Raw genomic sequence first — 15,304 nt, 5'->3', positions numbered from 1 at the left:
TTATGAGATCAATTAAAAAATTTGGAGGCATGGCATATTACAGGAGAAAAAGGTATGGGTAGAAAAGAAGTGAGATCCCTTCAAAGGCTTTAGAGATATGTAACTGATCTTCTTAATTACTGAAAATTATGAGAATTGTGATGTGCTCATAGTTTCTGAGTGGAATAGTAAGGAAGAATGAATCCAAGACTCGCAATGTTCATTTCAAATGACACCAAACAGGAATTTTTTTCACCTCTTATTCGAATTGTTGATGCAAGGAGAGAATGAGATTGCACCAAAGAAGATCGGGACAGTCGGAAAACTAGTCCACATGTTCACCCAAGCCTAGGGAGCTTGCAAATTTACATTGGTACTCGGCAAGTCGGGCATGGTGAATCTTCATGTGCCAAATTGATAGACTTTAGTGTATATTGCTATTTTAAGGAAGACAGTTAATTTCTTGATTCTTTATCATTATTACTCCAGAAAATACATGACAAACAAACCAGTGTTTCAAATAGAAAACAATACCCAAATAACACCATCTTACAGCAGTATAAACAACAATCAACATCATTTCATAGTCAGGAAAACCATAATACAGCAATTGCTAGCCTTTTTCTAGTATATAAATAACATAAGAATATAAAAACTATGCAGTGAGAAATGATATTTATGTGGTTTTGTCCCCAAAACGAAACCTGACATGGTATTGGGTCTTTCTCACCCCCTCAAAACCTAACTTAAGGGGTCAGAATTTCTCTTGTACTTACATATCCACACCCAACTTAATTTTCAACGAATGTATTATTCTCAACAAAGAATAATAGCAAGCTTACAACAGTTTTAAAGAGCAACCAATATCATTTCATAGCCTACGAAACCAAATAGCAGCAACACATGGCAGTAACCAGATAACACATAATTAATTAGTAGTGCGTAACATAATCCAATTCCAGGCAATAAAATCGGGAGAACATCAAAATTACAGTCAAGGGAATTTGTGTCCACATGCCTTGTTGCCAGCCTATCATTACCTTGCTTACCTGAGATGGAGCCAACCTGAAAGCACACTGAATAACATTAAAAAGGAGGCACATCAACATTCTGGACTAGAGAACTACAGAGCATAGAGCACGAATGTAAATTGCAGAAAGTTAGCCGAGTAGTTTGTAAGGCATCATAAAGTAAGCTTTACCTTGAAACCATTAAACTGCTATGCAGGGAGCCACGACATCTATAAAGGATACCATAGAAGAAGTTCCAAGATTGGGCATATAGTGAAGATTAGGAAAACAAGAAGCCCTAGAAGTGGAGAAAATTTCCTCTGGAAGCAACACCTGCTGTATTAAATCTGCACAACCATCAGCCATCCCTTTACCAAATTAAAAGGGGATGTGGGGACATAAAGGAAATCTTATCAGCATGTTCTGACCTAATATTATAAGCCAGGGATTTTATACTTACATCACCTCTTCTGTACGAACATTTCAACCTTCAAGTTTCAACGGTATACAATATATTTCTTAAGCTCAGAACATATTCTGTAAAATACAATGAATATTTCCTTTAATAAAAACAATAGTACCAATAACAACATAGCCTTATGTATTTTATTCATATGACAAATTGAATGATAGAAGACCATTTTCCATGGATTATGGGTTGAGATCACTGTATAACCATTCTCTAAAATAAAATAAAAATAAAATCTTAATCATTTGAAGTTTATTAACATGTGGAGTTATGAAAAAAATCCTGATAAACCAATTTAAACATATAAGACATTTTTCATGCTATACGTATAAATCGTATATTTCAAACGGAAGGGAAATACTTTAGAAATAACTAGAGGAAACAATTAAGGATGCCTTACAAACTGTTTATTATTATTAGTTAAATGAACAAGAGAAGTTAGTTAAACGAGTTGAAAGAAAATTTGACAAGTTAAATTCAATGTTTGAGACCACTAACCATACAGAAGAAATGACAAAGCGGCCACATTTTTGAGGGCACAACTATGAGAAAGATGTTTAACTTACTAGTATGTTTTGAGGATATAAAATTTACAAAAAAAAAAAAAAAAAACAGGGCTTGAGTGTGTGTGTATATATATAATGTTTTAATTTTTTCTTATTTTTTGGACATTTTATTTAATTCAACTTACAGTTCATGTTTGATCCATTGCTTGTATATTTCTGAATGAGGAGACCATCTATCTAAAATTTCATATGATCTCTGTAAATTCCCCCATTGGTCATGCTCCTCACAACAATTTAGACAACACTTCAAACAATCATTAACAGAGCAATTTATAGTATTCAATCTCTTGTCTCTGTCCACTCTTCCATCTCTTCTCAAATCGTCATCTTTGGCATACAACAAGGTTACTCCACATTCATCAACCAAGGATATAGTGCTGCCATTCTTAGTTACATGTTCAACAAAGAACACAATGCTACCCTCGCTATTCAAACTGAGTGTAAGTAATTCCAAGGCCATGATACTGTAATCATAACCTACAAATACATGATCTGATTCAATAACCTCACCCTTTAACCCTTCTGATACTAATAATTGGCCAGAGGAAATGATCTCTTGGTTAACAATTAGATTGAATACAACTTGGATAATTTTGAGTTGTTGATGGTCTTGTAATGATACAACAGCACACAAAGCGAAACCAATTAAGTTATCATTCAGCCAACCACTTGGAAACTCTATAAAAGATGTATTACTTTTTAAGTCAAACCACTTTGGAATTTCACTTCCTGGGTAACATATGAAGGCTTTTGCACCAGAAATTGTCCCTTGTGTTTTGTTATCCTGCATGTACATCACTTCTTTAAGTTTCCATATTACTTTGAGACATACACACACATATATATACACACATTTTTAACCCCATTTGAATAACATTAGATATTTTAATGTTATGTCGTATGAAACTCTTATATTCATAAATCAATAGTCCAAGTAAAAATTTCATATAGAAAATATTTTGATTAATGAGTTATCAACTTTGTCTTAGATTATTCTTTATTATTAATTAGATTATTTTAATATCTAGTGATGTTTTATCATTTAATATGCATTAAAATTTATCACAAATTAAAGTTCCTAATCAAGACTACCTAGCATTTCATTATATCGAATAAAAAATTAAATATATTAATTATTTAGTTAACAATATTAAAATTATATGCATAAGAATATTATATAATTAAAAAACCATATTTTAAATATAATTCTGTATAATATAATTTAAAGTTAAGATATATTGAGAATATTATGGTGTTAGAATAGTTTTCATAAATTGATGGTGTTGTCTTCTTTTTCTTAAAACAAAGGTTGGTTTTTTGTCAATAATGTAAAGCAGTGACTTTTAACTAAAACTAACCGTTTTATAATAAAAAGGAAAAAGTTATGTAAAATGTAAAAGGTTTGATTAGGTTTTCATATCCTTTTCCTATTCTTGATTTTTTGTTATCTCATTTATCAAATCTTTATTCTTCTTTCATCAAATTTGGGTTTCTCCCAAATCATTTGGTGTTCATGCGATGTTGTTTAATGATTGAGAAGGTAGGTGAGTTTTGTACACGATTTTTTTTACGTATTTGAATTGACATGGACCCTAAATGGCATCGCTTGCAATAGTTGTATTTTGGAAACAAATTGTTTAAAGATGTTGTGTAACAAATTTTCAAAACATAGCAAAATTAACTATTCATTATCTTCTTCATTTTCCCCTTAGTAAACATCAGTCTGAAATTTTCACCAAGCAAAAGTTAGTAGATCTTATAGTGGAAAGGGCAATGATGGGACTGAGCCAAAAAACACTCTAAGGTTGATCTACGAAGCTTAAATTCCCAAGTTCAATGGAGTGGACCCTAACAATTGGCTTTTGCAAGCTAAATATTTCTTTGATGTGGATGGGATAGCTCTAAAAAAACTTGGTTAAGGTGGCAACTCTTCACTTGGAGTGTAACACCCACAAGTAAGCCTAATGACACTTTCATCTTTTTCTTTATCATTTTATGAATGAAGTTAAGTAATAATGATCTTCTGGTAGGGACAATCGTGCACTACAAGGGTGACATCCATCCGTGCCATAGAAGGGTAAAATCATTATTTTACATTGAGCATGTGAAAATTACTAAGTAAAAAGAAGCACACACCCGTATAGTCAACAAATTTGAATTTCTAGAAAAGGATGAGTTTTGTGGCAATTTCGAAAATTGTCTTTAATGAGTAATTCCACACTCGAGTATGTGTAGAGAAACACACGCTCAAGTGTAAAAAACACACAACCATGTGTCATGCTTAGTAAGCAAAGTAAAAAGAAACACAAGGCTTGATATGCATTGTTTTGCATTTAGCCAAAAAGTAGCCACCAAGAGAGCAAGACAAAGTGACCAAAAGAGTCTTTAGAGGAAGATTGGATTGTCAAAATCGCCACAGCCACGTGAAGAATTGTTTAATTGTCGAAGGAAAATTAAGTATGGTAGTCTCTTTGGCTATTTAGTTTTGGGGATATATATACAAATGCATATACATAGACATATACATATGCATACACACACACATATATATATGTATGTATGTATGTATACATACACATATATATGTATGTATATATGTATACACTTACACACACACATATATACACACACACACACACACACACACACATATATATATATATATATATATATATATATATATATATATATATATATATATATATATATATATATATATATGTATGTATGTATGTATGTATACATACACATATATATGTATGTATATATGTATACACTTACACACACACATATATACACACACACACACACACACACACACACACACACACATATATATATATATATATATATATATATATATATATATATATATATATATGTATATACATGTGTATATGCATATGAATGTATATGTATGTATGTGAGATTATACTCTGAAATTCATTAGTTTATGATTCTTGGACATGGTATGATATTTGTAATGATCCGATGAGTGTTTATGTGTTGACATAATGCCAAAATAACAAGTAATATCACGGACATGTGAGTTTGCTGAAGATTATAGAATAATGATGTTAATAGGTATGACCTAAGAATTTTGACCATGTATTTGTCTTCATGGTTGAAAAATTGATGTTTAGGATTCTTAGAGACATGCCAAGTTGATTATACATGGTTGGATTGTAGTAGTTTGGCCAAAATTTGTAGAAACCAATAAGATACAATTTTCAAATCGCAATACACAACCATGTATCCATTTGCAAAGAAATATTACACAAGCAACAATGCACTCGCCTTGAGAAGAAACTCATATGGTCATGTGATATGGGTATGCTCTCATGTGTTTAGACAAGAGAGATGACAATCTATAATGACAATTGATAGTGTCAGTCAATGCAAGGATGATTATTAGATAGCAACTAGAGGGACACCCATCCCTGATTAAACACTCACTTTGTAGGGATTATATGAGAAGTACGGGTATAGGCAAGGCTATATGACACCCATTTGTCATAAGTAATGAAAAAGACCATTTTACCCTAGGCTATGTGCAAGGAGGGAATGAGAAAAGAAAGAGAATAGAAAAACTTTAGCAAGACAAGTTATGATAGCAAGCTACAGTAAAGGTGCTCGATTTTATAAAACATGACACAGACCCTGATTGAGTTAAATCTAGGTCATAATAAAAGAAAGTTAAAAAAAGTAGTGTACACCTAGTTAGCCCCTAATTGTGTGTGGTAGTGACAAGATATGTGAAAGTAGTACGGTTATATAAAAGATAGATACCCATGAAATACATAATGCACTAGGCGTCAAAACATATTAGCCACATAATTTAGTTCAGTTCAAGTGCGTATGGAATGAGATTGAGCATTTCAGTTAGTTCCTCACATGGTTAGCAGCATGTATTACACACATATTTGTGGTACGAGCTACCTAAAGGTGGTAATTTATATAGTGGTCTTACAACTAGGTGCATCTGGTAAGGAAGGGACTATGACTACTTTTTATGTGATTAGGGTATCATAGCTAGTTAGCCTTAGAGTCTAGTCGGCATGTGTGTGAGCCACAATAGATAGTAGATGTTTATAAAATTAACCATAATCAGTTAAGTGTAGGATAAATGTTGAAAAATGGCCATACTTTGCACTTTGAAAACAAGTCATGCATTATTTCTGATCCATTAGGTTGTGAATTAATTACTGTTGACATGAAAGACAAGAATTTTTCCATAAATTGGAAGGAAACTTGTGTTAATGCATATCAACATGTTAAACTGAACTCTAATTTATGGCATAAAAGGCTTGGTCACTTTAATTATTCAATAATGAAGCAAATGCAAGCTAAGAGTTTAGTGATGAATTTGCTTGCTATAAGTGATCATGATAAAATGTACAAGGTATCTTAACTAGGAAAACAAACCAAACTTTCATTTCCTATTTGCAAATCAAGAGCAAGTGATAAACTTCAGTTGGCTCACATTGATTTGTGTGGCCCCATGAGTGTCTTATCTTTGAATGGAAGTAGATTCTTCTTACTCTTTATAGATGACTACTCTAAACTTTGCTAGATTTATTTCCTTAAGAAAAAGTCAGAAGCGTTAAACATTTTCAGAAAATTTAAAGTTGAAGCAGAGAAGCAATTAGGTTGTAAGCTTAAAGTGATCAGATCAAATAACGGATTTAAATACACTTTAAAGGAGTTTGTTGTATTCTGTAATGTTGAAGGGATTGTACATCAATTGACCACACCTTTTACTCCATAACAAAATAGAGTTAGTAAAAGGAAAAATAAGTTTATAATAGAGATGTTCAAATGTTTAATGTCTAAAAAAAATTTGCCCAAATTTTTTTGGGCTGAGATAGCCAATACAATAGTGTATTTGCTTAATTTGTTGCTTACCAAAGCCTTAAAGTATAAGATTCCCTATGAAGGTTGGCATGGTCTTAAGCCTTTGGTAGATCATTTGAAAGTGTTTAAGAGTTTGTATTATATTTATGTGTCTAATGGAAGAAGAAATAAGTTGGATAAGAGGTTAGAATCTGGAATATTTGTAAGCTACATAAGTGTATCAAAGGGGTATATAATTTATAAACTCAAGACCAAGAAGATAATTATTAGTAGCAATGTCAAGGTTGATGAACAAAGAACCTAAAGTTGGGAGGAAAATAAAAAAGGCAACCTTGGTTCAAATCTTAATCACAGAATCAATGCTTTGTTAGAAAATCATTCTTATTTTAGTGATGATAAAGCTGTCCCTGTAACCAGAATTAGATCACTTGAAGACATCTATAATAGATGTAATGTTGCTCATGTTGAACCAATGTCCTGTGAGACAGTTGCAAATTATGAAGTGTGGAACAAAGCCATGAATAATGAAGTTGATATGATTAATAAAAATTGCACATGGAGTTTGGTTGAAAGACCTAAAAATCAGAAGATTATAGGTGTCAAATGGATTTATAGAACCAAATTCAACCATGATAGTTTTGTGAATAAACTTAAAGCTAGACTAATAGTTAAGGTAGCAACATGGGATAGAATTTATAGATACATTTGCTCTAGTAGCTAGATATGACAATCAAATTTCTATTAGCTTTGGCTACAAAGTCAAGCTGGAAAGTGTACCATCTTGACATCAAGTCTGCTTTTCTAAATTGCATACTAGAAAAAGACATTTATGTAGAACAACCTAAAGGCTTCAAGGTACCAGGAGAATAAGAGAAAGTGCATAAACTTCATAAGGCTCTATATAGCCTAAAATAGGCACCAAAGGCATGGTAGAGCAGGATTCACTCTTACTTGCTAAATCAAAACTTCTCTTGTAGCCAAAATGAGTACACCTTTTATGTAAAAAAAGGGTAAAAATGATTCAATTCTTATTGTTTCCTTGTATATGGATGACCTTTTAGTGACAAGAGGAGATGTGAAGTTAATTGTTGAATTTAAACAAAATATGCATAAGGAGTTTGATATGTCAGATTAGGGAGAAATTAAATATTTTCTTGGTTTGGAAATAGATCAAAATTCCAGTGGCATATTTATCTCTCAAAAGAAATATACTGTGGATTTACTAAAAATGTTTCAAATGGGAAATTGCAAATTAGTATCTATTCCTTTGGTTATGAAGGACAAGCTTAGGAGGGATAACATTGAGGAAAAAGTAGAAGCCTCTCAATACAGAAGCCTTATTGGTAGCTTGTTTTATTTATTTTCAAGCAGACTTGACATCACGTTTCCAACTTCTCTCCTATCCAGGTTCTTGCAGTTACCAAGCAAAAATCATTTGTGTGCTGCTAAAAGAATACTAAGGTACATAAAAGGAACTATGAAGTATGGCTTATGGTTTACAAAACAAAAAAGTGGCAAATTACTTGACTACTCATATAGTGATTGGGTAGGGAGCTTAGATGATCTTAAAAGCACATCAAGGTATTGTTCTTTCTTAGTAATGCAGTGTTCAATTGGAACTCAAGGAAACAAGAGGTGGTTGCACAATCTTCTGCTGAGGCAGAATATATTGCAACTGTAAGTACAACAAACCAAACCATATGGTTACGAAAACTCCTATTTGATTTGAATTAAGTTGAACTAGAGAGTGTGACTATTTTTGTGGATAATAAGGTTGCAATTGCCATCACTAAAAATCCTATTCATCATGGAAGAAGTAAACACATCAATGTGAAATTTCATGCCATCTGTGAAGAAAAAAAGATGGGAGAAATCAATTTAGTGCATTGCAACAATAAAGATCAATTGGCTGACATCATGACAAAGGCTATTGCTAAGCCTCAATTTGAATCCTTAAGGCTAAGACTTGGATTTATCGAAAAAACCTCAAAGGAGAAGTGTTAGTGACTTGAGGTTTTTTGTGTCAGTTTGTTTAATCCAAGTCAACACAACTATTTTGGTTAGTTGATATTTTGCTCAAAATGGTTGGTGATCCACATTTTATGATACTTTTTGCTAATATAAGTATGGTCAGCCATAAGTCTTGACATTTAATCTTGTACTTTGATGTATATAATGACTTTGTATGGGAATGAAAACAAAACTTAGAATATTCATCCACATATATATGCAGCTCACTTTACTCTCTTTAACTTTCTGTTTTTTTTATATCCTTTTTTCACTTGAAAATTGTTAACCTTTTGATCCAACAAATTTTTTTGGGTTTTACAACAAATATAAGGCCCTATTAGGTAGAAATGAATTTTCAGATTTAAATACAATCTTGATAGAACTATACAGAGATACAAAGCTAGACTAGTAACAAAGTATTTCAACAAACCCCATAGGTGGACTACTTTGAGACTTTTAATCCTGTTATAAAGGTTGACACCATAAGAGTAATATTAAGTCTAGCAATTACTTATGGGTGGATGTCAGCAATATTTTACCCAATGGTGTTTTAGATGAAAAAATCTTTGTGAGTTAGCCTCATGGATTTATTTCTAATTCTTCACAATGCAAGATAGCTTGTCAACTAAACAAATCATGTATGGCCTAAAACAATCCCCCAGATCCTAGTTTCGCAAGCTAAAATCTGCAGTACTTGACTAAGGATTCCTTATTCTGAGGCAGCATAAACATGCTAACTATTTGCTAAAGCTAACATGTCGGAGGCCAAGCCTTGTTCAACACCATTTGCTATTGACACTAAACTTGATAGTGAGGATAGTGAATTGTTTGATCAGCCTACTGTTTATAAAAGCATTTTGGGTGCCTTACAATATCTAACACTCTCTAAGCCAGATAAATCCTTTGTAGTTAACAAGTTGAGTCAATTCTTGCTGCACTTCTTGACTAGTAGGTCTATAAAAAAATTCTCATAAATTTGAAAGGAACAATGGACTATGCCTTAAATTTGGTACATTAACTCTAGATGGAAAAAAATTCTCTTATGTTGATTGGGCTAATATTCTCCTGATTGGGCTAGTAATATGCAAGATAGAAGGTCCACCAATTGGCTACTATTCATACATATGAGATAATCTCATCCGATAGGCTACAAAGAAACAAAAAGTACTTGCTTTTTCTTCAACTGAAGTTGAATACATAGCTCTTACACAACAATTGAAGTGGCTTGAATTTGGATTAGACGTTTATTTTCAGAGTTTGGATTAACTTTTTCTGCTCCTCCAACACTATGGTGTGATAATCAAATTGTTAGTTTACTAACTTCCAATCCAGTTTATTATACCTAATCCAAACATATGGAAACTGATGCTCGCTACATTAGATAAAAAGTTGCATACAAACTGGTGGTGATTCAATATGTGCCCACAAAGCACCAAAAGACTAACATTCTCATGAAACCTTTAGCTACTCCTAGATTTATTCAACCTAGCACTTTAGGTCTGCAACCTTAATCATACCTTTGTAAATACCCTAACAGATCCTTTTCCTTAAAAAATTCATAAGCCAGTTAATCTTGTCTTGAGATTATATTAAATTAGACCATCCACTGGTTTCATAACTTAGTATAATCAGGTGTGTTGTCTGAAAAATTCCATCCACATTATGAAAATAAAGTGAGTTATGTTTAAGGAGAGATGCTGAGAATGAAGAGAGTTATGTTAAAAGGGAGATGTAGAGAATAAAAGTGTGAGAAGTGCAAAGTGGTTGATTTGTTTGTAATGGTACTTAAGTGTTAGATTTGCAAAGTGGTGTATCTGATTGTAATTAAATCAAAATGGTGAGTTTTGTTTAAAACTCAACGTTTCATTATAGCACAAATAGGAAGAAGAAAACCTAGCCACTTTATTGAAGACACTACAAGGGTAGGGCTATTTGTTAATTTTATAACAATTAAAAATTTAATCCACACGTCTTTTACTTTTAATATGAAATATATATATACTCATTTAATTATTTAGTCTTTCGAATAGGAGGTTAAAAATTATAAATTTTGAAGATTCAAATTTTATAGAAAAAGAATCAACATCATAAAAAAGCTAAGAAAGTGAGAGAGATAGACTTACTATAGGGCGATACCACACATCTGCATTTCTCTCAATATTCAAGAGAGCATCTGTCATATCTAATTTTAGTTTGAAACAATTGATGAAGTCAATTCCCTCAATTAAATCCCGCATACTTAGGAATAAGGTCGGTAAACCTGATATTGATTCAAGAGATATGCAATTCTTTGCTTCCATACGTAGTAAGTTGCTTGGAAGCTCTGGCAAAGATTTAAGCCCCTGACAATTTCTTATATAAAGCTCTCCCAACTTAGAGAGGTCTTTGATGCTCACAGGCAAGCTCTCAAAATTGTTTTGATCAAGATATAAATATTCTAATGAGAATAATTCACCAATATTGTTGGGTAAAACTTCGATGCAACAATCAGCCAAGTTTAGCTTTGTCATCTTTTGGAAGACTGATAAATGGATGAGTGGGATACTCGATCGGTTTTGCATCTTACATCTTGCAAAAGACAATGTCTTAAGGTTAATCAAACTTGTTACAAATGTTGGTATATCCACTAAAGCAATTTCCTCTAGTTCAAGTTCCTCCAAAGTTGTTAAATTTCCCAAGTCATTCGGCAATCTGTTGAGTTTGGTACAACCCGAGAGATAAAGACATTTTAGAGATTTCAACTCATGAATACTCTCAGGTAACCTCTCAAGTCTTGAGCATTGTCTAAGACTCAATTTTACTAGTCTATGTAGATGCTCTATTGATAGCAATTCTTTTATTGAAGTTCCACCTAGATATAACACTTCAACTGTACAAGGGAGATATGGAACTGTCTTGAGATTTGAGCAATTGGAGAGATTAACTTCTTGAAGAGATTTCCAATAAACACTAATTGGAAGATTGTCAAAGCCTTTGCAGCCTCGTAGATTTAGGATAACAAGTTTATGAAGATTATGAATAGATGAGAAACTCTCAAGCAAATTTGTGCAATCTTCCAGAATCAAGCTCTCAAGATTTGGGATAAGTGAAAAATCTGGCATTTTGCATAGGCACTTAGAGTGACTGAGATCAATATGTTTCAAATTAACAAGTTTCTGCAACAAAAAAATAAAAATAAAAATAAATGTATTAAAGCAACATATTTAACGTACACGTATTTACAATTTAAGGGGAAAAAAAATGTAGCAATATAAAAGCTAACATATACCTGATTACCAGTCCAAAGTTTTTTAACTTTGCTATAGCGCATGTAAAGTGCGACAAGGTTCTTTGGATTAAAATTGGGTGGCAATGATTTGGCAGGATATTTATCCCAGCAAAAGTACTTTAGCTCAGAGAAACTAAATTTAAGGACCTCAAAACCATGCACCTTCTTTTCATCCTTGGATCTATGTTTTTTCAATAATCTTATGTTATGGCACAATGCGGAGGAATCAGATTCAAACACATTTTTTTCAGGTTCGGACCCATAAAATTCCAAGAATCGTAGGTTTTGCATGTTGTTGAAAGCTTTGTGATTTAGATGGAACTCTGCTACTTTAGACGTATTTAAGCGTATACTTCGAATCGCTCTAGTTCCCTGATAATCAAGAGAATATATATTGATTAAAAGTCAGTTTGAATTTGATTAATTACATCAATTCTTGAGTAATTTACTCTGAAATATCATGTATATTATCTTTTCAATTTTTCTTTTCAAAAAGTGCAAATATAAGAAATGTAAGAGATGTGCCATTATTACCCAAGAACAATTAAATTTATATATTATTATATATCATGTATAAAGCAGAAATAGAAAATTAGTGTTTTGGCTCTTACCGTATTATACTTCAATACTGAAAAAATATCCTCATAATCCCACAATCGACTACGTTTGTCAGGATCATCAATTGATTCTTGCTGAACAATTGCTCTACCCATTTCTTCAAGTAAATCATGCATTGTTATAGTGTCAAATGAAGTAATTATTAGAGATCTTTCAATGAGAACATTTATATAAATGTGAGAGTCTAAGTCACGAGTATTTAAGATTGCTTCTATAAGATCTCTTTTATAACCTTTAAAAAAACAGGCAATATCCAAAAATATGTCCTTTTCTTTATCATGTAATCCTTCATAACTTACTCTTAGCACCTTCTGAATATCCCCATAAGTATTAATACTTTTTAAGTTTTTTATCGCACTTTCCCATTCTCTCTTTGTTCGCTTAAATAGAAAGGAACCTAAAACTTTAAGAGCTAGTGGAAGACCTTCAACACATGCTACTATACTTGTTGATAGCCCGATATAATCTTCTGTTGGGTTGTTTTCTCTAAAGGCATATTGGGTAAAAAGTTGAAAAGCTTTATCAAAAGCTAATCCTTTCATCTCATGTATATGATGCACTCCACAATTTGCCAGCACTTGTTTATCCCTTGTCGTTAGGATTATCCGACTTTCTGAATTCAAGTAGTCAAAAACTTCCATTAAAAAATCTATTTGTTTTAAATTTGTAGTCACATCATCAAACACAATCAAAACTTTCTTGCGGCTAAGTCTTTCTCTTGGGAAGATGAATCCAATATTAGGATGTATATCCCCAAAAAGTGCATGACTGAGTTTTTGGCGCATCTCATTTAATCCTCCGTTTTTCTCTAATTCTTCTCTAATATTTTCAATGAAATAAGAAGCTTCAAACTGTCCAAAGATTTTGTTGAATATTGCAGTAGCAAGAGTAGTTTTACCTATACCCCCAATGCCCCAAATTCCTACTTTGCAAACACCCTTCATACATAATAAATTTTCAATCTCCTCGATTGATGAATCTAATCCAACTAGGTTCTTGGTGTGAATTATTGAGGAGTCATAGTCCAATCTTCTCAAAATTTCATCAACAATATTATTTACAAGTGATGCTTCATTCCTAAAAAGTAAAAAAGATAAAAAGGACACTGAATGAGACGATAAATAACGATATAAGGAAATATGGAATAACTTCAATGCTGTTCTGTTTCTTTTGACTGTTCATTGAATAAAATTTTTAAAATGTGTCATGACATAATAAAGAACTGTGTCATTAGGTAAACTCAAATTCTGATTTAAAAAAAAAAAATGAAAAATCAGTGGCACAAAATTTTGGATTCAAATATAATAGATCATCACCTTCCATATCCTAAACACTTACAAAACTTATCAAAGGTCAAATTCAATTCATGGGAAAATGAATTACTCAATAATTATCTGTTAAATGACATCATATTTAGACAACAATTAGCTAGGTATAATCCAAAAGAGAAATTTATTAATAGATTATGGTTACAAATATATGATTTCAATTATAAATTAAGGATAGAAATAGAAATATCATATATTACGCTTTTCAAGCAGATAAATAAATTTAATGTTACCTGTAGTTTTTTGAATCAAAACCAGATAGGTTGGCTGCATCCCTCAAAGCAGTCCTCCATCTCTGCAACATCTCCAAATCATCCATAAAACGCTTTTCCAGCTCACCAAATGCAATCCCAAAATCTCCCGTTTGATTCCTGACATTAGATGGATCTACTTCATAGAAGACCGGTATTATGATCTGATCATACTTGTTCTTACATTTAACTATCTCTTCAAGTTCTTTGAGACACCATCTAGAGGCAGGGTAGCCTTTAGAGAAAATGATAACCGAGATCTTTGAATGTTCAATTGCCTTCAAGAGAGATTGGGATATTTCTTCTCCTCTGATAAGATTATCATCAATGAAAGTTTTAATTTTTTTCTGACAAAAGGCTTCATATAGATGGCTGGTAATCTTTTTCCGGGTGTCCACACCACAGAAACTAAGGAAAACCTCATACTCTATTTTAGGAGTGATGGAAGAAGAAGAAGAAGAAGAGGCCATTAACTGTAACTGCAAGGGAAGAGAGTCACCTCGGAAAAACAAAGAAAGCTAATTGAGTAATTGAACTATATTCCACAATATCTAAGTATTTTCTTACTGTACATTTCCACTCTCATCTCTTTTCTGGGAAGATGCCCAGCCTTTTTCTTTTTTGCTTTATCTTTTTTCCCAGAAAATATGCGTGTCTTTAGTCTTTGTCATCAGTGAACATTAGGCTGTCTTTTGATTCTACTTTCATTTTATTTTCGAGCAAGTGGCCTTGCCTTTTCTTTTTTAATTGTTTTTCGGCCAAATGATATGTCCCACCCAAGTTTTAAAGAAACAACAAATTTACATCCTTCAAGGTATAAAAACTAATTAAATTCTCATCCTTCATACCCTTTTATTAATGAATCTGACAAGTTTTTTTAAATTACTATTTTACTCTTTTTATTAAAAATTATAAAATTGATATCAACATTTAATATAAATATAAAGAGAG

At 32.2% G+C, this 15,304-nt stretch overlaps 1 protein-coding gene across 1 annotated transcript; it reads right to left on the bottom strand.

Annotated features, from left to right (window-relative positions):
- Positions 1–10,984: 10,984 nt before the first annotated feature.
- LOC123198991 (disease resistance protein RUN1-like) lies at positions 10,985–14,942 on the bottom strand. Its single transcript, XM_044613791.1, has 4 exons — positions 14,336–14,942; positions 12,768–13,953; positions 12,157–12,558; positions 10,985–12,043 (listed from the first exon to the last, which is right to left on the bottom strand). Exons 1-4 carry the CDS (start codon positions 14,821–14,823, stop codon positions 10,985–10,987), a joined length of 3,135 nt encoding a protein of 1,044 aa, XP_044469726.1. The 5' UTR covers positions 14,824–14,942.
- Between the last annotated feature and the right edge of the window lie 362 nt (positions 14,943–15,304).

The sequence above is a fragment of the Mangifera indica genome, chromosome 16 (genome assembly GCF_011075055.1).
Source record: "Mangifera indica cultivar Alphonso chromosome 16, CATAS_Mindica_2.1, whole genome shotgun sequence".
In the NCBI taxonomy this organism is placed as follows: Eukaryota; Viridiplantae; Streptophyta; class Magnoliopsida; order Sapindales; family Anacardiaceae; genus Mangifera; species Mangifera indica.
The sequence above is the reverse complement of the archived record's forward strand: the minus strand, read 5'-3'. Positions and strand labels throughout refer to the sequence as shown.